At 41.3% G+C, this 24,652-nt stretch overlaps 1 protein-coding gene across 1 annotated transcript in view; it reads left to right on the forward strand.

Annotated features, from left to right (window-relative positions):
* si:ch211-186j3.6 (neural-cadherin) overlaps nt 1–24,652 on the forward strand; it is a 384,238-nt gene that overhangs the window by 358,269 nt on the left and 1,317 nt on the right. Inside the window, 1 exon segment of the mRNA XM_042487073.1 lies at nt 22,070–22,224. Within this exon segment, the coding sequence (XP_042343007.1) occupies nt 22,070–22,224 (155 nt within the window).

Below are 24,652 nucleotides of genomic sequence, written 5' to 3' on the forward strand. Positions count from 1 at the left end.
GGGAGGGGGCAGGGTCATCCCCCCTGTTAAATATTTAAAACACTGCCCACTGTCTAACATACCAAACTGCCACTATGGTGGTTTTATGGGGTCTTAAGCATTCAAATGGACTCAGAGCGCAGAGATTAAAAAAGGATATCAGATTAAGGACACAGATGTTGGTCAATGAGTCACATACTGAATATATCCGTACAATCTCCTCTCCCAGATGAGCCAAGCAGTCAGTTCAGTGATTGCTGCATTGATTCAATCACACCAGAGTCCTTCAAGGTGAATATGTTTCCAAGGTTACCGTTGAGAGTTTGAAAGAGGACTGAACAAACACTTAAGTATATGAGGGAGATTCAAACTAACATATGTAGAGTAGTCCCTAATTAATGGAGAGCTGCATTTCAGAAAAATAGCAGGTTTAGTTTGAGACGGATGACAGTAATCAACATTTTTTTCTTCCCGTACACAGAAGTCGAAGAATCAAAATATCAAACCCTTTAGTCGACTGAGATTCTTCTAGTCGAGCAGTTGTGTATTGATTTTAATAATTTTTTGTCTGTCAGTGCAGCTAATTTCGGATCTATCATTAGTATAGTTAGCGCGCATCAGCTCGGAGGGCTAACTGGGCTTGTTTACTGTATAAAGTGAATGTCGCTGTCTCCCTGAACGTCCCGCCAAACCTTGTTCAAACTCCATAAGGGAAAAATAGAAGAAATGATTGAATATTTGTATTGAACAGCCAAATCTCGTTTAACTAAGGTGATTATGAATTGGGTCATTGGTTCTAAAAGCTGGTTCTGTTGATGGTTTGAATTTGCTAAGCTTCAAAACAAACAAATCTCTTTATTTCAAAGCAATGTGCAAAGCAATCAGTGAGCAGACTCTTATGAGTTAAAATGACAAGCTGCTGTGGATTACAGTCAGTATGTTTACTTGCACAGTTAAGTTGAGCTACAGTTAAACCCCAATTAGGCCATTCAGTTGGACTACTGCTCTTATCCCAGTATACTAGCAAGGGGAGAGGATCAATTTATTGACAGAAGTATGTTTGACTCCGCCACAGTAAGTAGCAATATGCCCCCTTTCAGCTAGTTGCTATTGGACCTTCTGCCAGTTGACCAATTACATTATATACCAAACACGTTAGCATGTGGCAAACGAGTTGCATGTTGAAAGGTGACAACATGGATACCTTTTCAGCGCTGTACATTTCATACGTACTCTACTCTTTAATTGATACCTTTAGCTTGTTTTGTGTCCTTCCTTTCTTCTTTGTTGTGTGTTTTTCCCAGCTTTCCTGAGCAGGTGTATCGGTTTAAATGGGGGATGTATTAATTAATTAGCAATTAATTAAAATGATTAATTAATTAATAAATCAATGCCGAAAATCCTTACCTATAACTCATAATGCAAAATTATGACTCAGAAACATGAATTGGTATAAAGATGAAGTGGAGTAATGAGACTCAACTTCAGCTATCAGGAACAATAAGTTTACATTAAAAATTAGAGTTTAAAACCTCGGAGCACCACCCATTAAGATAGAAAGGTTGATAGCCCATTTTACCTTATAGATTAATCTAGTCTCATGACTCTCAAGTCTCTCAGGTTTGGTACAGAGTTCTTTTTCCAGTTGTACAAGGACCTGACATCATACACACACACATCACAAGATCAAGTGTCTTTATAAATGAAAGGTTTATTGAACTACTCACTACACATCAAAACTACTTGTAAAAGACCACAAATGACTGAGTTTAAGAGTAAGTATGGATAAATGATGAAACAGTGAATACAACCAAGACACAAAGTGAATAAAATGACTAAATGAACAACAAACTCATAAATGAAGTGACAATAAAAATGAGGGGATGAAAACCAGTGAGGAACTGAATTAGGTGTGACATCTGGACTTGATCAGGTGCACTGAAATAGTGCAAGATGATCAAGCAGATGAAAAGTTAAGATTAAAGAAAAGGCAATGTCAAGCATCAGCAGCAGAGAGGAAACCTATCCCATAAAACACTGAAGGAAAAGATAAAGAAGAGGCCTGATCAGAGAATAACCCATAATTGTATTAATGGAAGATCCTAACCTCGGTCTAACACTTCCTGTGTGTCCCTATCATTTAAGAGCATCAACCCCATAATAGCACAGGAAAGATCGTTTCACCTTCCTCAGAAGTATTGATGCCAGGGAAACAGTTTGTTCTGGAAAGCTGTAGTGTGGCCTTTGTAAGGACACTGGACGGGCAGCTCGGTTACGCTCGTGCAGTTCGGTTGGCTGGCCTTGGTCGGTTTGAACATTGCAAACTCGACTTGAGTTTGTTTCCTCCATCTTTTTCTCTTCATGAACAGCTGGATCATCTTCTGAGACCTCATGTGGCTGAGATGAGATCACGATGACAGCTTATCAGGCTTCGTCTCATTCGAAGTCTCTCTTTGTCTCAGTCTCTCTCTAGTAAAGTCCTCTGGTTCTAAATCGTCATTTAGAACACGTGAAGCATGGGCATTTTCAAAAGTTCTCTCTTTCAAGGTAGATAAACAGCAGCTCACAGCATCTCAGGGCTACAGCACAAGCTAAAGAGTCCAAAGTGCCAAAAGTGCCAAAAAGCCAAAAAAGCCAAAAAAAAGACCCCAAAAGATCCAAGTCCTTCGACTTCACTGTGGTTATAACTCCTGTGAAAAAAAGGGGTGCGGTGCTTGACCGTCAAAGCAGGAAAAATACACTCCTCCCTTCTATCACTTCTCCTGTTTTAACTGTCTAGATCTAATTTCTTCCTAAAGTGTTGATAAAGTTCACTACAGGCCTTCAAACCTTCAATATTTGAAACCATGACGCTCTCCTCTGCTGATCGATATCAAACACTTGAGAAAACCAAATTATTATTTGGCAGATCTTTAACTAAGTAAAACAGTATTAACCACGTTTAACAAACAACGAATATCTGTGAAAATAAGTCAGTGTAATACTCCAGTGTCGAAACACTGATATAATAAAAGGTTGTTAAAGATCCTATTTGAGTAAAGGTATACAAGTAATAGCACCAAAAGGGTTAAAAATAGTTTATTAATACCAGCATGCCTTACAAACAGTAAAGCAGCGTAACATGCAACAAAGGTTTGATGTGCTAGTTTGTCTGATCAAGTGCAGTTGAACAGTTTAACAGTGGTTTTTGGGCTTTAAATTCACCATCTTTTTTTCCTTACAGAGATCTGCCTTAAACAGCAGCATCAAGATGAACACACAAAAAATTCAGACAATCAGCGTACAATGCCCAAAAGCAAAACATAGTCAATTTCACTTAAATGATTAGAGCAGAGTTAATCTTTGCTGTGTAAGTGCTTCAAACGGCAGTGGTCTAACAGCGCAGCAGCAAGCTCAGGGCCCAAACCCATTTTAATCTTGACTAAACACAGCATAGGTAGCCCCTTATTGAGTCTCCCACCAAATCTGTCTTCATATTCCACAGAATACCCAGATCTCTCCAGCTGAAAGTACATTAATACCTACTTAACTCATGTGGCGCTGGATGTACTGCTGAGGAGTACGTGAGTACATTATTATCAACTCAGGCAATGTAAGTCAAAGATAATTAGTCTGATAGGGAAGGCTGCTCTTTTTCCTGTGAAAGGAGGGTGAAGTGGTTAATGTATGCATTCAGTCTGTGAGGCGTTTAGGAAAATGCATGTTCTGACCCTTTTCCGTAGTTTACTGACATGAAGGTTAAGTGAATGTGGATTTCTGCTGATGTGCGTCAGCCCTCTAACAAAACTGTCCAGGTTGTACCGGAGCCCCAGGAGCTTCACTGGGCTGTGCAGTGATTCCTGAGCATCATACATTCTAACAATAACGTTAGTCACTCAAAGACAGACAGGGCACACCCCTGCAGCCGTCTGACACAAAAAAATAAGCTTTTCTTATATTTCCCCAGACACTCTTTTCATCCTTTTAATAATAAAACACTATTTACCATATATTTCAAAAATACTGACATTTGTAGAAAGTCCCAAAGTGCCACATCACAACAAGGTGTACGTGAAGAAAGACTTAAAAAATCTAAAACAACACAAACTCCTGAAGCACTTTTTCAGTGTCTGCAAGTACTCAACTAATATTCTATGATCTTGGAACTATATCCAGTTCTCCTACATACAGTATTTGTCCTGCCTCTCACTCAATAAGTGCACTTACAATGACCATAATGTTCCACTAAAAACTAGATTAATAGCCCATTCAGAATAAAAACGCCCCATGGAACCACCTCCGTTGGAAAAGACTGACCTGAATGGAACCAATCAGAAAGAATTTTTAATCCAGTTAACAAGAGTGTTGTGATCCTTACATAATTCATTCAGTTTGAAATTTTTAGCACTGAATATCCATATCCCGTTGTTTCTCTTGTTATCATAAGGAAATCAAATAATCTTTCTGCACACATTGGCCCCACGTCAGGGTAACATTAGGGGACACAGCTGGTGCATACGAACACAACCTATCTAAGAGCCTCCTGCTGCTGATTTTAACAGAGATCATTCATGGCCGCTCTGATAGTGCCACATTCTCATGTTAGTGCTCTGCCGAATATATGCTTTCTTTGATTTTGAAACGATAGCCTTGTGTGATATTGTTGTTACAGGCTGTGATGTGGAGCTGCTGGACATAAAAACTGTTATTGCCACTGCCGTAGCCGGCAAATGGGAGGTTGAGAGAAAATCGCTAAATTGTAATGTCAGCTGATTGCCGGTGAGGTGTTTAGGGGACAACTGTAATTCATAACTACAGAAAATAACCTGGGTCACACTTAGGTTACTTACTTGTAAATTATATTAACTGTACTATCCCTTGCCCTGCTAAACTTTATCTTTTGAATAAATATTTTTCTCAATGAGGTTAAAAAGAAAAGTTTTAAAAAGAACTTCAGTTATATTTCAGGCAGATGAGGCACTTTAAAGCAGGCAGAACATCTTTGCACAAGTCAATGAAGTTATTTCCTGATTGATTCCTTTGGGGCATTTAAAAGCGCACCATTTTGGATTCATTTATTTAGCGTCCTTGTGAACAGTTAAGATGGATTGGAGAAATGTTATCTTCATAATCGCAGCTAATAAGATAGGTCAAAGGCAAAAGTCCAGCAAACTTGCATCAGTGACAAACTTCAACAAAGTTCAAATAAACCAAGTTAACTCTTCATCTTGAGTCACCCACAAACTGAGTTCCTCACTAAGGAAATAAGCTTAGTTTCCACAAAGTAAAAATATACACAACATAATTTCAAATGCATTTACAGTCTAAATGAAATCATTTCCCAGTGTTCCTGTGCTGCTCTTGTACCCTGTGAGAACCATCATTATGACTTCCTATTGGGACTTGACCAACACAGGTTCAGGAGGTAATGTCTTAATGATGGAAGTTTGTGCTCTAAAATTGGAGAATTCCATTCCCAATTATGCTGAGAACTTAATATATATATATTTTGTTCAGGTTAGTGTGTGTCTATCTTATATCTAAGGATTTTGTTTTTACAACCCATGACCTAATTCCCCATGAACTGAAAAATAGGTATTCTTTCTTTCTTTCTTTCTTTCTTTCTTTCTCCGTCTCTGTCTTCCTGACTCCTTCCTGGGGAGGGGGGTGTGTGCAGGGTTTGCGCTAAGCTTTTCGTCCATTTCCTTTCCTTTGGTTAGTTTTTTTTTCCTTTCTTTATTTTCTTTTTGCACACTGAGATGAGTTTTCTTCTATTTTAGTGGTTTAAGTGGTACACACGTTGGGTGATGGAGCAGGGAGGGGGGTTATAGTGTTTTTTTTGGGAAGGAGGGGAGACGATGTGTTGCGATCAGCATGGCCTCGCATTTGGGGGGGGGGGCATGTCTCTCCGTCATGGAGTGATGTGTGTACCAGAGAGCAGCATCACGGGGGAGGATGTTTTGATGCAATAATCTGTCTTATGCATCGAGGATGAATAAAGCTGTGGTGGTGTTTCTGAAGAAGTGGTATCTGGGCAAAACAGGGTTATGGTAGCCATGTTGCCACTGTCAGCTCCGGCTATGAGGGTTGCTATTAAAGTCGATGCTCTGGCAAAAGAACTTCTCCATTTCGGGAGGTTTGCCAGCGGGTCAAGCCAATCACTCTTGGGTGTAAAGACCCAGGGCTGAAGCATGTCCTGTGGCTCCAAAGACAGGTGTTTACACGAACATTGACAGTCAGGGGTGTTTTGAGTGCAGGGACATCGGACACAAGAGGTTCCCGTGTGCGTATGCAAAGTATGCAGAGGGAGAAGCCTTACATAAATTAAAGCAGGCTACACATGAGGGCCCTGCTGTGAGTGAGGCGGAGCAGTGGGCAGGGACAGGCGGGGTGGAGGAGACGGACGAGCAGGCGGCTATTGACGGAGCCAGGCGGACAGGTGAGAGTGGGCCAGGGCCGGAGCAAGGAGAGTCAGGAGAGGGGGCTGGGTGAGGGTTTTGGAGAGGTGAGTGAGGGTGGTGGGCCTGTGGAGGGGGTGAAGGACACAGTGGAGGAACAGGGGGGGCCCTCGGGGAGCTATTGGCTCAGGATAAGACCCTTGTTGTAGGGCGGAGATGTGGTCTAGTGAGTGAGGGGAGCCAGCAGGTGGAGGAGGATCAGATGGAGCTTGAGGGTGGAGGGACAGATGATGAGTTCTCATCAGTATCTGACTCTGAGGTGGAGGGGCAGGGAAAGGACAAGCTGTATACAGTGAAGGAGCTCAGCCAGTTCCTGAAAGTGACAAAAAACAAAAAGAGCTTTCTCTGAAGGGGTTCCTCCCAGACAAAGAGAAGTTCCTGAGATCCACAAGTCACACTGTTAAGAGTACTGACTCTTTTCTGATGACACCCAGGAATACATTTTGTTTGAATAAATGGGTCACTAATGTGAGGAAAAGTTTATTATTTAGTTTGGCGTTAAATGAATAAGTCACATGGATCACATCTGCCAGTGGGGCTTCTCTTCTGGTTTCTGTTTTTTTTTTCTTCCTCCTCTCTCTCATGGAGGTCCTATGTGTACGCTCCCTCAATGTTAATGGAACCAGAGATGGGGTAAAAAAGGGGTTGGTTTTCAAATATGTTAAACATAAAAATGTGAGTGTCATGTTCTTACAAGAGACGAATAGTGATGTTGGTAATTAGGCTGACAGGAGGTTCAGCTGGAGGGGAGCTTGGTAATGAGTCATGGCACAAATGTTAGTGCAGGGGTGGCAATCCTGTTTTCTCCAGGTTTAGGGGTAAGCGTCCTCTCTCAGAGGGAGGTGTGAAAAGGCAGGCTGCTGTTGGTGAGCGCTTGCATCCAGGACAGGGAGTTTGTGTTCATTAACATGTATGCTCCTAATACAGGCAGGGAAAGGATAGTGTTGTTTAGGCTGTAAGCTCTGAACCCTGATGTGGCGCTGGTGTTAGGGGTGACTGGAACTACACTGTGGACCCCACCGTGGATAGAAGTGGGGGGAGCTTCATCCTGGGTCTGCAGCTGCTTTAAGGAATGTAATAGGGGCCAGTGATTTAGTGGACACATGGCGAACCCACAAGCAAGGCATTTTACCTGGGTCAACGTGCTGAAGGACAGGGTAAGTGCAGCTGGGCTTGACCGCCTTTATATTTTCAGTCAGCATAGCAACAGGTTAGAGAAAGCTGAATCTGCCCAGTTTGTTTTTACTGATCACCATTTTGTAGCTGCACATTTAGTTATCTCACTAGGGCCCCGCTGCTCTGCTTATTGGAAATTTAACGTAAAGTTTTTACAAGATGCCATCTTTTGCGCCAGTTTTTTAAGAGTTTTGGGAGAGTTGGAGGAAGAGAGAGGGTCAGTTTGAGTCCCTGATTCAGTGGTGGGATACAAGTCAGGCCCAGATAAGGCTTTTCTGTCAGCAGTATACTGCCTTTTCCACAACTGAGTCCAGATGGGCCCTTGAGACTTTTGGAGCATTGGGCAGGTGGAGGTTGAGTTGATGGGGAGTGATAGTGGGGGGCTCTGAAAGAATTTTTCAGAGCTGCCCAAGGATCTGGGGATTTGCCTCCACGACAGAACAAAGAGCATGCTTGTGGGAGCTAGATTTGCCATGCTGAGAGAAATGGATGCTCCTAGCTCCTTTTTCTTTGGCTTGGAGAAGAAGTTTTAGGAACAAGAGCAAATGCATTGTCTGCGGTTAGCAAACAGGCATGTCACATGTGATAGGGGAGATGCTGTCCTGCTGCGGTTTTATTCTGAACTGTATGGTTCTGAACTATGTGACCCTGTGTGTACAGAGACATTGCTGGAGGATCTTCTCCAGCTTTCATTAACACAACGAACTAACCTGGACTCCCCTCTGACCTTTGGTGAGCTGTCCAAAGCAGTCTCCCAGGTGACTCCAGGCCGTGCCCCAGGGGTTGATGGTCTGATGGTGGACTTTTCTAAGGCATTCTGGGCATTGTTGGTCAGGATGTGTTTCGTGTTGTTCGTGAGTGCAACAGGGTGAGGAAGCTTCTCCTGAGTTGCCAGCAGGCAGTTCTGGCTCTCCTGCCAAAGAAAGGGGACTTAAGCAAGCTCAGGACCTGGAGGCCAGTAGCTTTGCTTTCTGTAGACTGCAAAATGGTTGCCAAGTGCTTGTCCTGAGATTGGGATTGACAGGCCGATCTGTGTGTCTGCCCTATGCAGATGATCTGACCGTTTTTGTCAGGGATGGAGAGGACATCTAGGCAGTGGAGGACAACCTCATTGTGTATCAGAGGGTTGATTCAGCCATGTTGAACTGGGACAAAAGTGAAGAACTGCAGTGTAGGACTTGGAGGGGCCGAGCTTTACCACAGTTACCAGGTGGACTGCAGTATGGCGAGGCTGGCCTTAAGCTGCTGGGGGTGTATTCAGGCACAAGGAGGTGGGTCAGTGAGAACTGGGAGGGTGTAGCGCAGGAAATGGTGGCAAGGCTGACTAGGTGGAAGTGGCTATTACCTCACTTATCTTACAGGGGGAGGGTGCATTATCAACCTGGTGGGTTCCTCCTTGTGGTATCAACTGGCTGTTCTTAATACTCCCAGTGGCTTCCTGGCAGACATCCAGAAAAAAATTGTGGACTTTTTCTGGTCTGGAAATCACTGGTTGAAGGCTGTAGTGCTCTAACTGCCTGCACCAGAGAGGGGGCAGGGCCTGATCGACCTTGAGAGACAAATCGTGGCTTTTCGGGTCCAGGCGGCACAGAAGCTGCTGCACAACCCTGAGGTTAGCTAGAGGGGGCCAGCATGTGGAGTGTCTGAAAGTGTTAGCCATGTTTTTGACCACTGTCAGAGTCACTGGTGTTCTGTGTTTCCTCAAGGGTTTGTGTGTGATGTTTTGGGAGACCTCCTGTGTGGGGAGCTTCATCCTGGGCCTTGTGTACTCAGGGCAGTCATTGTGCTGCTGAACTTCCTGTTTAGTCAGGCAAAGCTGGCTATGTGGCTGAGCCGCAGAATCAAGATCAGGGCTGTGGGTCCTACAGACCCAGTAGCCATTTTGAAGAGAATGATCTCTGCGTGCCTTATGGTGGAGTTTATCTACTTTTCTATGAAACATGACTCTGATGCTTTTGCTAACGTGTGGGGGGCTGGGAAATGTACTCTGCGGGCTGACTATAGGTTAAGGGTTTGGTGTGTGCGAGTCTGTGTGTGCGTGTGTGGGTGTGTGTCTTGGGTAACTGGAGGTTTTTATGAAGGTGATTGGAGAGGCACTTTCTTTCTTTCCTTCCTTCTTTCTCTCCCGCTCTCTCTCTTAACACATACAGTATATGTGATGCAGCATTGCTTTTAAGCACCATAGAGAATGTGTTGGATAGGGTAGGAAGCATGATTGCTGATGGTATTTTGGATGATTTCAGGTCGCAGGTGTTTGGTTTTTTTGTTAGGATGAAAACTTCTGCTCAGTCCCCAACTGCCCAAAGTCAGTGGGTTGATGCTTCTCTCTGCACTTGTGTGTTGCTGTTCATCCCAGTGTTCACTTGTCTTGGCATCATAGGCTTTTGATGACCAGTTGTTTTATCTGAATGTTCTTTAGACAATTGCTGGATCTTTTTGCCACTATAACAAACAATAATGTATAAAATGTCTAACCTCTGACTGAAATGCTCTGTTTTTGCACATCTGTCTGTTAAAGTAGGTCCCAAAACAGCCCATCTCAGTCTCTCTACACTGTCATTGTAGCTGGAGAATGACTGTAACGTTTTCTACCATGGAAATTCACCCATAAAAGCTTAAAAACCAAAGTCCTCACACACCAGACATGTTCCAGCAGTAATATGATCTGATAACCACAAAAAATAAGTAATATTGGCAACTAAGATTAGGTTTGGCTGATGTAAGCAAGTAGTTATATGTAGCAGTATAGGCTAAGTAATGTGAGTAGTTGCAGTCATATGCTTGGAGCAGATGACCATAAAAAGAAATTAGTCACTAGCTGATGTCAGCTGGTCTTGAAAGTAGAAAATAACTTTTGAAACAGAGTACTCAGTACTCAATGGTCATTATTTAAACTTTGGCCATGTTTAGTATCAGCAGCCAGCATTGTAACATTGTGTAAAGGACAGAAAATAAGAAAAAGCACAATAGGTCCTTTTTAAACAGATCCTATTGAAAGATGAATGCCACATGTTTGGATACTTTCTTTTTTGATCTGATTGCCACTTGATGGAAATGAAACAAGCTGCTTTGGGTGCATATGATCTGTCTGAACTCGACCCATGCCTGACAGAGTAGTAACTGAGCCCTAACCAAACCCAACATGCATTCTGTTTTTTATTGTCCCAACCCAACCCGAGCCTGATACAGTTAATGTGCTGCAGAGTTTCTCCCTGCCATGCTCTTGTTACCATGGTTACAGCTTGCCTGTATACAATCATTACACATGTAGCACCTTGTAAATGACCGTCAAAAGGTATTGTTTTATATAGGTTTATATCAGTAGATTTGTTTTAAAACACACACATTATGTTTGTGTAAGCATACTTGGCCAGTAAAGCTGATTATGCAATGTTATTAGCAGTTATAAATGATAGTATTAATGTTTGCATATGTTTAATCTTCATCTTCATCTTGATTTATCTGGAGTTCTCGTAGAAGATGACAGCATCCAATGCAACATCTACTGCTGCCCTGTCCACTGAATTACTCTCCAAGTAACCCTAAAGCTCTGCTCGCCGTTGCTGCTTCTAGCTAGAATGGCCAGAACGGTGCAGGCAAGTACACTGAGCTTGCTTGGGACATCACTGAAGACAGGTTATGTTAGTTGATGACAATTTTTTTTTTTACATCCTCCAGTAACTTACTTGAATATTTTCCTGTGTGGAATAGCCTTTGCATTCGTAGGTCGTCACATAAATAACAAAGCCCCGCACTAAACAAGAATTAGCACAACAATGATATTATGTCTGTCATAGGCTAAACACAACCTGAATCCAAACATGTTTTGCAAATACTGGTCCAAACCCGGCCCAACCTATCAGGTCCCATAAGGGCCAGGTATCCACAAAACCGTCCTTAACAGATGGCCATTTAAAAATCCACCAGATGCTATATCAGCATTCGTTTGGCACTGTGATTTACTCACTCTCCTTTTAGCTCTGTTTTGGTTTCAACCAACTCCTGAGGAAAATAATAGAGCTGTACCTGACTCAGAATTACATCAGTCAAATTAGATTTGGCTATTTAATACAAATATTTGGTGATTTGTTTTGTGTTTTTTTTTTTTTTTTCATGCAAAGTTTTACAGTTTGAACGGGGCTCAGTGTGACATTAACATTCATGTGATAAAGTAAACAAGCTAACAGCGCTAACAGCAGATTGCAAATCTGCAACCACATTTTTTGATGAGAGTACATTTTCCAAAACTTAACCGTCCATTGATAATTCATCTCTGCAGTTGCTGTTTGGACTGGACACTCATTGCATTTATATTTTAATAGTAATGTGACCAAATGCATCTCTGAACACCTCCATAGCTGCTTTGGACAAACTAAAAATCCACATGCCCTAGGATGTGAATATACACCTGAACTCAACAACAACAAAGTTCAGCAATCTGAGACACATGCCGATGTGAGGTATATAGGGAAAATACACACAGAGAATTATTAGTGCTTTGTGAAGTACCTATTCTGAAACCATACACCTGCAGTGCAAAAGTTCCCCTTCCTGCCAGTTTGTGTGCTATAGTTTAACATGTCCCTGAAAGTGGTGTGCATGTCAGTATAAAGGTCTACTCACAGCAACATCTTTGTAAGAGCACAGCTGAGAAACAAGCTTTACACTATTGAGACTATATTTACAAGAAGAGGAGCAGTGTGTTAAAGAAGGACACCATTAGATTGATAACGAGACCAATGGAGAGAAGAAAAGATAGAAAGTGACACTTAGCACAGCTACTTTGAGAAAACAACAATAGAGCAAAAGGTAGAGAACAGATGTGGACTAAGCTGATATATTGGACAGATATTGGCTTTGGAGTATTATATTAGGTTTCCATGGAGAGCTTTACTGCCCTTTGAGTTAAAACGGTGACACAAATTCAGAAAAACCGCTGGGGACACATTTACTTTTGGAATGAAAGTCTGTGTGCGAAGACTGCAATTGAGTGATGGTTTGTGCTCCTAAACAGTGTGGGAGCTTGAAAGAAACTCAACACCTATAAGCAGTCGGTGATATTGCTCAGCTCTATCATTTTCCCGTAGACATAGTCATTTAATCCAGAAACCTGCGAAAAGGTCATTACACTTTAAGCAGGTTATTAGCAGAAACGTATTGGCGCTGGCCTAAAGAATCCTGAGTTGGTCAAATGATGGCACAGAGAAAAGAACAGGGAGAAGCAGAGCAGTGATAAATCGAGCTTGCAGAAACAGATGACTGCAGTAAACAGAATTATAGTTTGATGAGGCTAAAATCCATATGATATTATTGACTTGTGTTGATGTACTCATAGACTCTGATCTCATTGCGATGCAGCTTGGCTATTGATTGTCTGACTGGAAATCCCATTACAAGCACACTCATTCACCGCCATTTGAACTGCTCGAGATACAATGGATTTCCCTGCTCATCAGTTAGCCGCACACTGCCTCACTCTGCGTCCGCTCTTAAATAAAGGAGCAGTGTTAGATGTTTTTAGCGGCCTCGGCAGGACATTCAATTGACATCTGTCTTTTCATTTTTGAGACATTTTCCCTTTTGTAGTTAAAAATGTGTGCAAAAGTCATTGCGAACTGGGATGTGTTCCTTAAAAACTGGATCATTTCAAACAGCTCCGGAACTTTTTAGGACTGTGGCAATGACATTTGGAAGTGGATTGGTTTAGGGGGGGAGTTTGTAAAATCTAGAGTGGTGCAGATAGCCCAAGGCATCTTCTGGAGGTTCAGGAGTAGCTTAGGGGTTTGACCTATCATGGTGGTTGTTGTTAAAAGCCAAGAAAAAATCTAGTTAAAGGAGGTTAGACTGAGAGAGGGTAAGTATAAGGAAGGAGTACAAGTTAAGCGGAAAGAGTGAGAAAGTTAAACCCCCCAAAAAAAGAAGAGTGATGGTCAAAGAGACCACAGGACCTTGGAGGCAGTGTAAACAAATAAACACATAATCTCTCTTTTCAGGCTTGCTCACACAAACGTGCGCGCGCGTGCACAAATACACACAATGCCGATCAAATTCTCCATTTCTCTGTCTGCCCTCTAGAGAGGGCCTTTGAACAGGGCAGATTCATCTTGTATGCCCTGACCTCCAGCTTCCTCGCTCACTTCCCCATGGAGCCCACACTAGCCACTTCTACACACACAAACACGCACACAAACACAGGCACACAGTACAAATGGGAGTGGGGTGTACACACAAAAACACATAAACTCCACCTTACACCAAGCAGTAACAGACCTCTTATATTTGCAGTTTCTTTGCTTCAGTCTATCTATAGGCTGTTTTCCCCCTTATATAGGTACAAGCTCTAATTCACAGAGCATATTGGTTCTTGCAGTATGGTACGGTCATCCTCACAGCAGTTCGAGATCAGTTTTCATTGTGTGTTTTTGTTCACATGCTGGATTTTGCTGTATATTTTCACACCCAAGTGAGGGAGAGAAAGTCATAATGGAGTCCATGTAAAGTGTTTTGCTTGTTTGAGCATCCACATATCCTAGGGTGTATGTATCTTATACTACATCTTGATTTCTAACCTAATCAGCCATGTGCCAGTCACACTGAAAGAGAACAACTTTTTACAGTGCAGGCTATTCCAAAGTAGGAATTTTTAAGAATCTGGAGATACAGTATATTTTGATGTATTAATAAATAAGCATGTTATTTATACAGCAAGTTTCAAAACAGAGTTGCTTTACATGAAATAAATGCTTAAATTAGAGCCAAGTACAGAGTTTAGAAATAAATAAAGTACCCAACAATAAAATCTTATTATTTTCAATAAGTGATATAATCAAACAGAACAGATAAAATGTATTGGAACTCAAAAATCACTGATATTAATGCAAGGCTGCAAATAGTCAAGTCAATTAGTTAGTAGTAGGTTGTAGGAAGTAACTGTATGTAGCAGGGATTTCAAAGAATAGTTGATTAGTTGATATATATATATTATATATATATATATATATATATATATATATATATATATATATATATATATATGTGTGTGTGTGTGTGTCCTGTTCAAATCAAAGCATTGTTGTATTTATTATCACCTGACTGCTTGTGTTTCAATATCAATCAGAGGATAGGATGAATATCGTTGCAATCATCTTTCAGTGTTGGAAACCATTTCATTTAAATTTAGTATGTAGTAAGCTACAAGCTTGCCCACTCTTTTTGCCCAAAATGCATTGTATGTAACTATTTTAAAACCTGCATCACTTAGATTAATGTTAGCTAGCCGTCTTCTTCTTTCTTGCCTTTTGCTGCTGAATTACTATGTTTGTGCCATTTGATCACCAACATGTGTCTATCAGTGAAATCGCTTGAATCCATCAATAGATTTTATTTTTAAAATTGCATTGCCGTATGCTTATATACAGTATCTTACAAAAGTAAGTACAGCCCTCACATTTTTGTAAATATTTTATTATATCTTTTCATGGGACAACACTGAAGAAATGACACTTTGCCACAATGTAAAGTAGTCAGTGTACAGCTTGTACAACAGTGTAAATTTACTGCCCCCCCTAAATAACTCAGCACACAGCCATTAATGTGTGAACCACTGGCAACAAAAGTGAGTACACCCCTAATTGAAAATGTCCAAGTTGGGCCCAATTAGCCATTTTCCCTCCCAGATGTCATGTGACTCATTAGTGTTACAAGGTCTAAGGTGTGAATGGGGAGCAGGTGTGTTAAATTTGGTGTTATCGCTCTCACACTCTGTCATACTGGTCACTGGAAGTTCAACATGGCACCTTGGTGTCAAAGAACTCTGTGAGGATCTGAAAAAAAAATTGTCGCTCTACATAAAGATGGCCTAGGCCAGGCATGTCAAACTGGTCCACAGGGGGGTCAGTGTGGCTGCAGGTTTTTGTGCCAACCAACCAAGAGCACACAGTTTGACCAATCAACTGTCTGAAGACGGAGATCAGTTGATTAAATGAGTCAAGTCTGGTGTGCTGCTACTTGGTTGGAAACAAAACCTGCAGCCACACCGGCCCCCCTGTGGACCAGTTTGACATGCCTGGCCTAGGCTATAAGAAGACTGCCAACACCCTGAAACTGAGCTGCAGTACGGTGGCCAAGACCATACAGCGGTGTAACAGGACAGGTTTCCACTCGGAACAGGCCTCGCCATGGTCGACCAAAGACGTTGAGTGCATGTGCTCAGCGTCATAGTCAGAGGTTGTCTTTGGAAAATAGACGTATGAGTGCTGCCAGCATTGCTGCAGAGGTTGAAGGGTGGGGGGTCAGCCTGTCAGTGCTCAGACCATACGCCGCACACTGCATCAAATTGGTCTGCATGGCTGTCATCCCAGAAGGAAGCCTCTTCTAAAGATGATGCGCAAGAGAGCCCACAAACAGTTTGCTGAAGACAAGCAGACTAAGGACATGGATTACTGGGACCATGTGCTGTGGTCTGATGAGACCAAGATAAACCTATTTGATTCAGATGGTGTCAAGCATGTGTGGCGGCAACTAGGCGAGGAGTACAAAGACAAGTGTGTCTTGCCTACAGTCAAGCATGGTGGTGGGAGTGTCATGGTCTGGGGCTGCATGAGTGCTGCCGGCACTGGGGAGCTACAGTTCATTGAGGGAACCATGAATGCCAGCATGTACTGTGACATACTGAAGCAGAGCATGATCCCCTCCCTTCAGAAACTGGGCCGCAGGGCAGTATTCCAACATGATAACGACCGCAAACACACCTCCAAGATGACCACTGCCTTGCTGAAGAAGCTGAGGGTAAAGGGGATGGACTGGCCAAGCATGTCTCCAGACCTAAATCCTATTGAGCATCTGTGGGGCGTCCTCAAACGGAAGGAGGAGGAGCATAAGGTCTCTAACATCCACCAACCCCATGATATCTTCATGGGGGAGTGGAGAGGATTCCAGTGGCAACCTTTTGTGGGCTCTCTTGCACATCATCTTTAGAAGAGGCTTCCTTCTGGGACGACAGCCATGCAGACCAATTTGATGCAGTGTGCGGCGTATGGTCTGAGCACTGACAGGCTGACCCCCCACCCCTTCAACCTCTGCAGCAATGCTGGCAGCACTCATACGTCTATTTTCCAAAGACAACCTCTGACTATGACGCTGAGCACATGCACTCAACGTCTTTGGTCGACCATGGCGAGGCCTGTTCCGAGTGGAAACCTGTCCTGTTACACCGCTGTATGGTCTTGGCCACCGTGCTGCAGCTCAGTTTCAGGGTGTTGGCAGTCTTCTTATAGCCTAGGCCATCTTTATGTAGAGCGACAATTCTTTTTTTCAGATCCTCACAGAGTTCTTTGACACCAGGTGCCATGTTGAACTTCCAGTGACCAGTATGACAGAGTGTGAGCGCGATAACACCAAATTTAACACACCTGCTCCCCATTCACACCTTAGACCTTGTAACACTAATGAGTCACATGACATCTGGGAGGGAAAATGGCTAATTGGGCCCAACTTGGACATTTTCACTTAGGGGTGTACTCACTTTTGTTGCCAGTGGTTCACACATTAATGGCTGTGTGCTGAGTTATTTAGAGGGGGCAGTAAATTTACACTCTTATACAAGCTGTACACTGACTACTTTACATTGTTGTCATTTCTTCAGTGTTGTCCCATGAAAAGATATAAAGTATTTACAAAAATGTGAGGGGTGTACTCACTTTTGTGAGATACTATATGTCTCTTCTTGCACATGCTAACAAAACAAAACAGGGACTTGCTTTGCTTTGATTTTTGCTGCTGTGCATTTTGCAGTTTTTGGGTGGATGGAAATGGTACGTTTTGTTTTTTTGTATTTGTATTAATTTATCAATTTATTAAATAATGAGTTCTGTCATTGTCTCATTCTGTCAGCAGATAGCTCATTTATAATATTTAATATGATCCAGCAGTAAGGAATCAAGCCTCATATCATCCATTAGTTTGGAAACCTTGAGGCTGTTTGACCAGCTGCTCCTCAACACTGTTTTTCTGTCTCTGGGAAGCTCAGGGCACCCCACAGTAAATGAGGACCATTGCAGTCGAGGCAGGGGGCTGAACCTGTGACCTTGTTTTTGCCAATTCACTGCCTCTCTAACATCAAGGCCACTCTCTGCCGCAGTCAGACACGTCTCCTGCCAGAACAAAGTCTGTCTCACAGTTTATCTTTTTCCCTACTTCTTGTTCGCTGCCATTAAAAGCCATAATGCCACTCTAAAAATGAAACAGTGAATCTCTTGAAACAATTTCATCTTATAAATCTGTCAGACACTGGAGTTGTGGTGAGGGGGACAAGTTGACAGTAAATGAATATTGATTTTTCCTCTTGTACTGTGCAGCTGGTTTCTGGCTGAGTGAATTTACTCTTACAGAGTTGTCAGAGGGTGGGCTGTTTAATGGGGTGTTATCAATTCACGGGGAGTTTGAGTGCTGTCTGTTGGTGTGCTTACATGATGGATTGGCTGCCAGGTTTTAGTTGTGATGTAGAAGAAATACGTGTGGATTAGAGAAGAAAAAGCAGAGGTTGATGAAGAAGGAGAGACAGGAGCACTAAGTGTTAAAAAGATGCATTTGAATTGTTTAAAATCGCAGATTTTTTCACATTGATGTCTTACCTCAGATTAATAGGATTTTAGCAGGCAGGGTATTTATAGCACTGCCAGTCGAATTCGTTTGCGGTTTGTGAATGCTGCTGCTCTCAAATGTGATTAAACACTGCTCTCCTATGTACAGAGCAGTGTTTTCAAAAATAGATTTGAAAAAAAAGGAGAATGACTCCAAAAAGAATTCAGTCAGGCTCAATTAATGATATGGGGTCGTGGATTATTAAATATTATCTCAACATTGCACACCAGATTCTACAAGTTGCTCCTATTGCAGTTCTGCAGGGAAAAAGTGCTTTTGATTCAGCTGTTTGATTAGAGGGGAAAAAAAGCTCAGCTGAATTAAAAGGAAAAAATAATGGCAGAGAGAACAGTGAGTGTGTGGGTGGGTTGGTGTAAAACAGGTTAATATGGAGGGGCTACTGAATTGTAAAGTGTTAACTAAGGCAAGAGGTGAAAGGGATGAGACAAGACACTGGGGATTTGTTACACATCTGCAAAGGTCACTGCAATGCTAGAGAGGGAAATATATGCAGATTGGTTGAAGTGTGCATGTGTGCCCGTTGGTGTGTGATGCATGTGATCTGCTTTTTACTTGAACAGAATCACTTCAGCATTTTGAAGTGAAACTTAAAGCAAATACTCCTGAGTTCTGTAGCTTAACACCTCCTGACATCAGCATACACGTTAAATGTGACTAATTCACATTTTTAAAGCTGTCAATTAGTAGCGGGAACACGAGTAGCTCTAATCAAACGTCAGGCCACAAATTGTGTCTGATTCCATTGGTCAGGGCATCATTAGCATTCTTTGAATCTACGGATGTAATTTACAACCAAACGCTGTCAGCACTGCCTTCAGTGGCGATAACTTAACGTTCTACGCCTGCGAGGCCTGTCATCCAATCACACAGTTATAATTACCTTTAACCATAGAGAAACTGGCAATTGTAAGGGAATGAGGATGTGAAGAATAATTTTAATCTGCATTTTAAGTGGCCTCATGTGAGTAATAGTCTTTAATAATTGGAAATCTGATATGTTTTAGCCAGTTATGTCGAGCTCTTCTATTAAGTCACTGACCAACATTATAGAGGGGAAACTGAATGAAACCTTTAAGCAGTATGTTACTATTGCAACACAATGCATCATTACTGTTATTCCAGGAGTCACTGGAGACCAGCATAATTTAAATGTTGTTTTAGAGAGAAAAAAAATAGACTAAAGAAAAGTTCCTGTGATAGATGCACATACTGAGCATATTCCTTTATTCAAATTTGGAAAATGCAGACTTTTTTTCTCAATTAAATCAAATTTAAAACTCTTGACAAGCACTATTTCCATATCATAAACCATCTTAATTCCTCATATGAATTTTAAAGTAAGAAGTTTGTCTTACAAAAATTGTGCTCCAGATCTATCTGTACTTTAATATCATTTTTAAAAAATGCCTAAACAGTACGACAGCCACTAGCCTTTCTCCTGGAATGTCAAAAGCATCCATGACTTTGCTCAGTCGATGTTTGCTGCATTGTGACTCTCCCCCCATCTCATTTCCTCCAGTCGCCAGTCATGTGTAATAAAATGGGCAGTCACTGTCATGTAAGCTTCCATTTGCTGTGACGTCCAAATGTGTGTGGTGAAAGTTACTACTGCACTGTGCTTAATTTGCTCTATAACCGTGTCTGTCATTCTGTCATATTTTGCCAACAACACATGCATAGCGGTGTCTCTTTTACGTACAGTGTACCCTGGCTCCAGAGTTTTTATTGGTTTCTCAACCCATTCAGAACGCAATTATGTTCCAATACTATATGATTTGTAATGATGGATTTGTACTCAAAATGCAGTCATATGTCATTAATTTCTGGGTTTTTGTTCTTTTATAAAGAAGTGAAGTGATATGTGTAGATAGATAGAAGTGATCATAATCAATAGAATACATTATAACTGATTGTGTCAGTAACTATTTCCCCATTTAAAGTATTTTCCTGTTCATTTTCCAGTGACACTCTAATGTCTTATGTTCAAATTATGTACTTTAACAATATGATTTATAGACTTAAATGTGCCTGGCCTTTCCTCCTTTCCTCACAGTTAGCCATGCTTGTTTTAAAAAGGGGCTTGCTCTCCTGCAGTCCACTATAGATAACATGGAACACTGTGATTACCTTAAAGACATCCGATAAAAAAAGTTTGTGCATTTTGGTGGAGTCAGACAGCAGCAGTCATAGATCTAGACATCCTAGAGCAGATTTGTCTATTGGAATGGATGGGGGATCTGAAGGGATGAAACCCTGTATCCTAAATCATATTCACAGGCCTAAAGTTTTCTTGGTTGATGTTGACAAGCTGGAGTCATCTGTGCTACTGTGCATGTGATGGGCCTTGCAGAGATATACATATCATATTATAGCCATGTGAAGAGGCTTATTTTCTGCATTCTGCCCAGATAACTGCAGAATGGTCACCATAGCTTTTATGCACTTACCCATTTCAAGTCGTTTGCCATGTGGGAAGTTGGTAAATGATAAACAAATTCTTGCCTACATACTTTGCATTTCAAGTTTTACCCTTCAAAAGCTTGAAAGGCTGTCAGAAAATCTAGTTGCAATATATTCTTCCAGCTCTATATTGTATTGTATATATTATTATTGTTATTATTATTCTTACAATAACAACATTCTCTGTTGTTCATTGTAGCTTTGCACACACTTTTTTATTTTTTTTATTATGAGCTTACATAGTAGTTTTATGCATTGTATTGCAGCATAAAGCACATTATTATATTTTACACACTTTACACACTCAGCATAGTATCCACATTGTAATTAAATATTCACATATTAGTGCTAATTGTCTGTTACTGTATTTTTTCAAATTTAGATTTTTACACTTACATACACAGCATATTATACACACTTTAATCTTTAATTTTGTTTCAATATTTACATATTGTACTAATTGGTTACTATTACTGTATTTGTATTTGTACATTTCTATTTTTACATTCTTGTCCACTTATTTCTACTTGCTATAATTCTCTATGCTGGCATCAGAGTGACTGCAACAAACCACAGTTCCCCCTGTGGACCAATAAAGTATTTCTGATTCTGATTTCTGGTTACCTGGCACTCCACCTCAGGTTGCAGCTTCTCATCATTTAACCACCACCATTTTTGTTAATTGCTCGACTAATTGCTCTCTTGTTGCATCAAAAAAAGTGCTGTAGACACAAACACGACTCCAAATAAATGCTAATGTTGTTCCGTATCGGCTGGAGTTGTAAATAGGTTGTTTGCTAACACAGTTACCATATCAACAAGTGAATAAGGTTGAGTCTTGGGCACAGTTTGTTTGTTGTTGTCAATTCAGCTTCCAAAAACAGCGGCTCAGGAAGAACTGGTCTCCTGGGGACGCACAGATACTCAATTTCGCCAACCCCGGGAGTCTTTGACTTCTCCTTTCCACCAGTAAATAGAATAAGATAAGGGGGGTGTTGCTTGGAAAGTTTTTGACTGAAGTGTGTGTGTAAAGTACTTCTGGCCACCAACACATCACTTGAGTAAAAAGGTACCTGTTGCAAACACTCCTTGAAATCCTTGAATATATTTTGCCAAAGAGCAGCAGTAAAATAACTCCTGTTAGCTTGAACCCTAAAACATCATTATCAGTTGAACCCTCCAACTCATCACATTTCTGCTCACATTTTTTGGCAAACGTTACTCAAGGCCAACTCCATCAAACAGCACCTCTCTTTGGGGCCATTCCTTAACTGGCTGCAGGATTTTAATCACTGAGATTGTAATACTAATGCCTGCATTGATTAGTCTCCATCAACTTTCTGTCTTTTCTCCAGTGCTGCTGTTGGGCATTTTCCTCTACACTCGCTGGAGGAGCTACAAAGGCCTCAAAGAGGGCGTTTACCACGTCTCAGCCCACCACGACGGCTGGGAGGACATCCGAGAGAACGTCCTCAACTATGACGAGGAGGGAGGCGGGGAGGAGGACCAGGTACACCGCTTGCACACACACATACACACACACACACACACACACGCACACACACGTGTCGTGCACAGTTACAAGGAAGGTTTAAAGACTAGTTTTAGGAGGATAAATTCACCTTAACGCAGAAGCAATGGTAATTTTGAGATACTCTCAATCATTAGCAAAAGTATTAGTTTTTGTCAAATTTAAGTGATCTCATACTTTAGTGGACAAAACCTAATTGCATTTTAATCAACTATTAGTCATTACTTTCAGTCAAAATGTTTTGCTTACTGTAAACTAATTAGATTGGGCTTATAAAGGTGTTGGAAGTTTTTCTACAAATGAATATTATTCCTAAACATTTGCAAACTTGCATTTCTCTAGCAAGGTTTTGACAGGTTTAAAGGATGATTTGAAGCACACTCTTACTCCTGATAGTTTGAAAAGCTCAACATCTTAAACTTTCAGACCATAAATAATTTGAGATAACTAGACAAATATTTGTACCCGGGTTTTCTGTAGAGAGGCTAAATATATAAATATGTATTTTATTTCAGTGAGTTTCTGTCTAAAACTGCAACATGTTAGTCTGGAGGTTTAAACTCATGTCCTCTGACAGAGTAAATGATTAAAACTGGATTTTCAGCCCTGCCACAGACCTGCCTGTCAAGGTAACAGCCACAGCTGCAACCAAAAAAACATAACAAATCCATTCAACAGCTTCACCATTCAGTCAGACACACACAGCTGTTTATTTACTGCGAAATATCAACTCGCAACTTGTTCTAATGGCTGTTCAGGTGTGAGGGTTATTTGCCAGCTAGCAAAACAATCCGGCACTGACCATTTAAGGGTGCTCTGATCTCAAGCTGCCGGGGTTGGGAATTAAAGTAACACTGGTCACTAAGTTAAGTATTTAGAACACAAAATATGAGTAACTGTATTTTGCTACAGTTACAGTTTAAATTGGTGATATTCTAAATACAGTTACTGTCTTTAAAATAGATTGCTGAAAGGAATTACGGTATTTGTTCTAGTTTTATTTGCTCTAACACTGTCATCTAACTGAACGTGACCCGAGCCACCACCAGTTCGATATTATTGTTTTCAGTCAAAATGTTAACTGGCTGCTGGCTGCTTTGAGCTTGACTTTTGGCCGACGCCCTGTCTCTATTTATTCCTATCGCTCGCTTGGAAAGCTCTGCAAACAGCTGAGTCATGAAGTTAAAGGGTTTTTTTTTTGTTTGTTTGTTTTTACTGGGCGTGTGCAGTATGTGTTTTTATTACTGGGTGAGTGCAATAGGTGTTGTGTGCAATGCGTGTAACTATGTGCAGTTGCATATCTGGTGTTGTTTTTGTTCATGCTGTTGTGTTTAATACAGGAAAACACAGGACACAAATGAGCTCAGCTAGATGATTGATTTTGAAGTATTCCAGAAGTAATCCAAAGTATTTAGAAAACATGACTTAGTTTGAGTAACTAATGGAATGCATTACAAATTCCATTTTATAGCATTTCTTCAGTAATCTGTAATGGATTTTTTAAAAGTATCCCTCCCAACAGTGCATACTGCTCATATGGTCCAATACACCACTACTTTTAACTACTACTTTAACATTTTAGTCTCATCTCGTCTCGGCAACGAAAAAACAAAACATACATTTTTATCAGTTTTTATATCAAAGACTTATTTTAGTCCATCAGAGTATCACCTTTGTAATGCAAAAAAGGTCTTTGATGAACATACTTAACATATTTATGTAAACAAAATTGACGCACCCACATTTCTTGCAAGCATAGGCCTACAATGTTACATGTGATACACTATTGTACTGAATGTTGCACTCTGTGCTGTCATGCCGGTGAAATGTTTCCAACTGCACTCTTTTTAAGATAGCTTTTATTTGCAAATGCTTAGTCGTGGATGCAAGGTAGCAGTTTTATTGTGGATCGAGTCAATTCAGTTTGGAATAGAATTATTCACTCTGTGTGTGTGTGTGTGTGTGTGTGTGTGTGTGTGTGTGTGTGTGTGCGTGCATGCATGCACACACACACGCACGCTCTAGTGTTTTAATTAGGCCCACGCAAAATCCTTATCTCCTCTCTCCAACAGCCACTATAACCCACAAGCACTCAACAGTACTTAAGAGCTTGCATAATATCACGCCTTTGATCGAGACAAACACATGTTGCAACACGCACACACACACAGACATACACACAGTAGAAAAATGACTTGCATACACAGATTGTTGCGACACCTTGTCAGTCCCCCCAAAACCCTAAAAGTCCTGTCCTCTGTACTATAAATCACCTACAGCCAAACATACAAAACTCTCTCTCTGGAGTTGCCATATGGGGTATGGCAACTCCATCCAGATCGGAAGAGCGTCGTGTAGCCCCCACACACACACACACACACACACACAAACGGTCCTGATCACCTAT

This window comes from Plectropomus leopardus, chromosome 1 (genome assembly GCF_008729295.1).
Source record: "Plectropomus leopardus isolate mb chromosome 1, YSFRI_Pleo_2.0, whole genome shotgun sequence".
Classification (NCBI taxonomy): Eukaryota; Metazoa; Chordata; class Actinopteri; order Perciformes; family Serranidae; genus Plectropomus; species Plectropomus leopardus.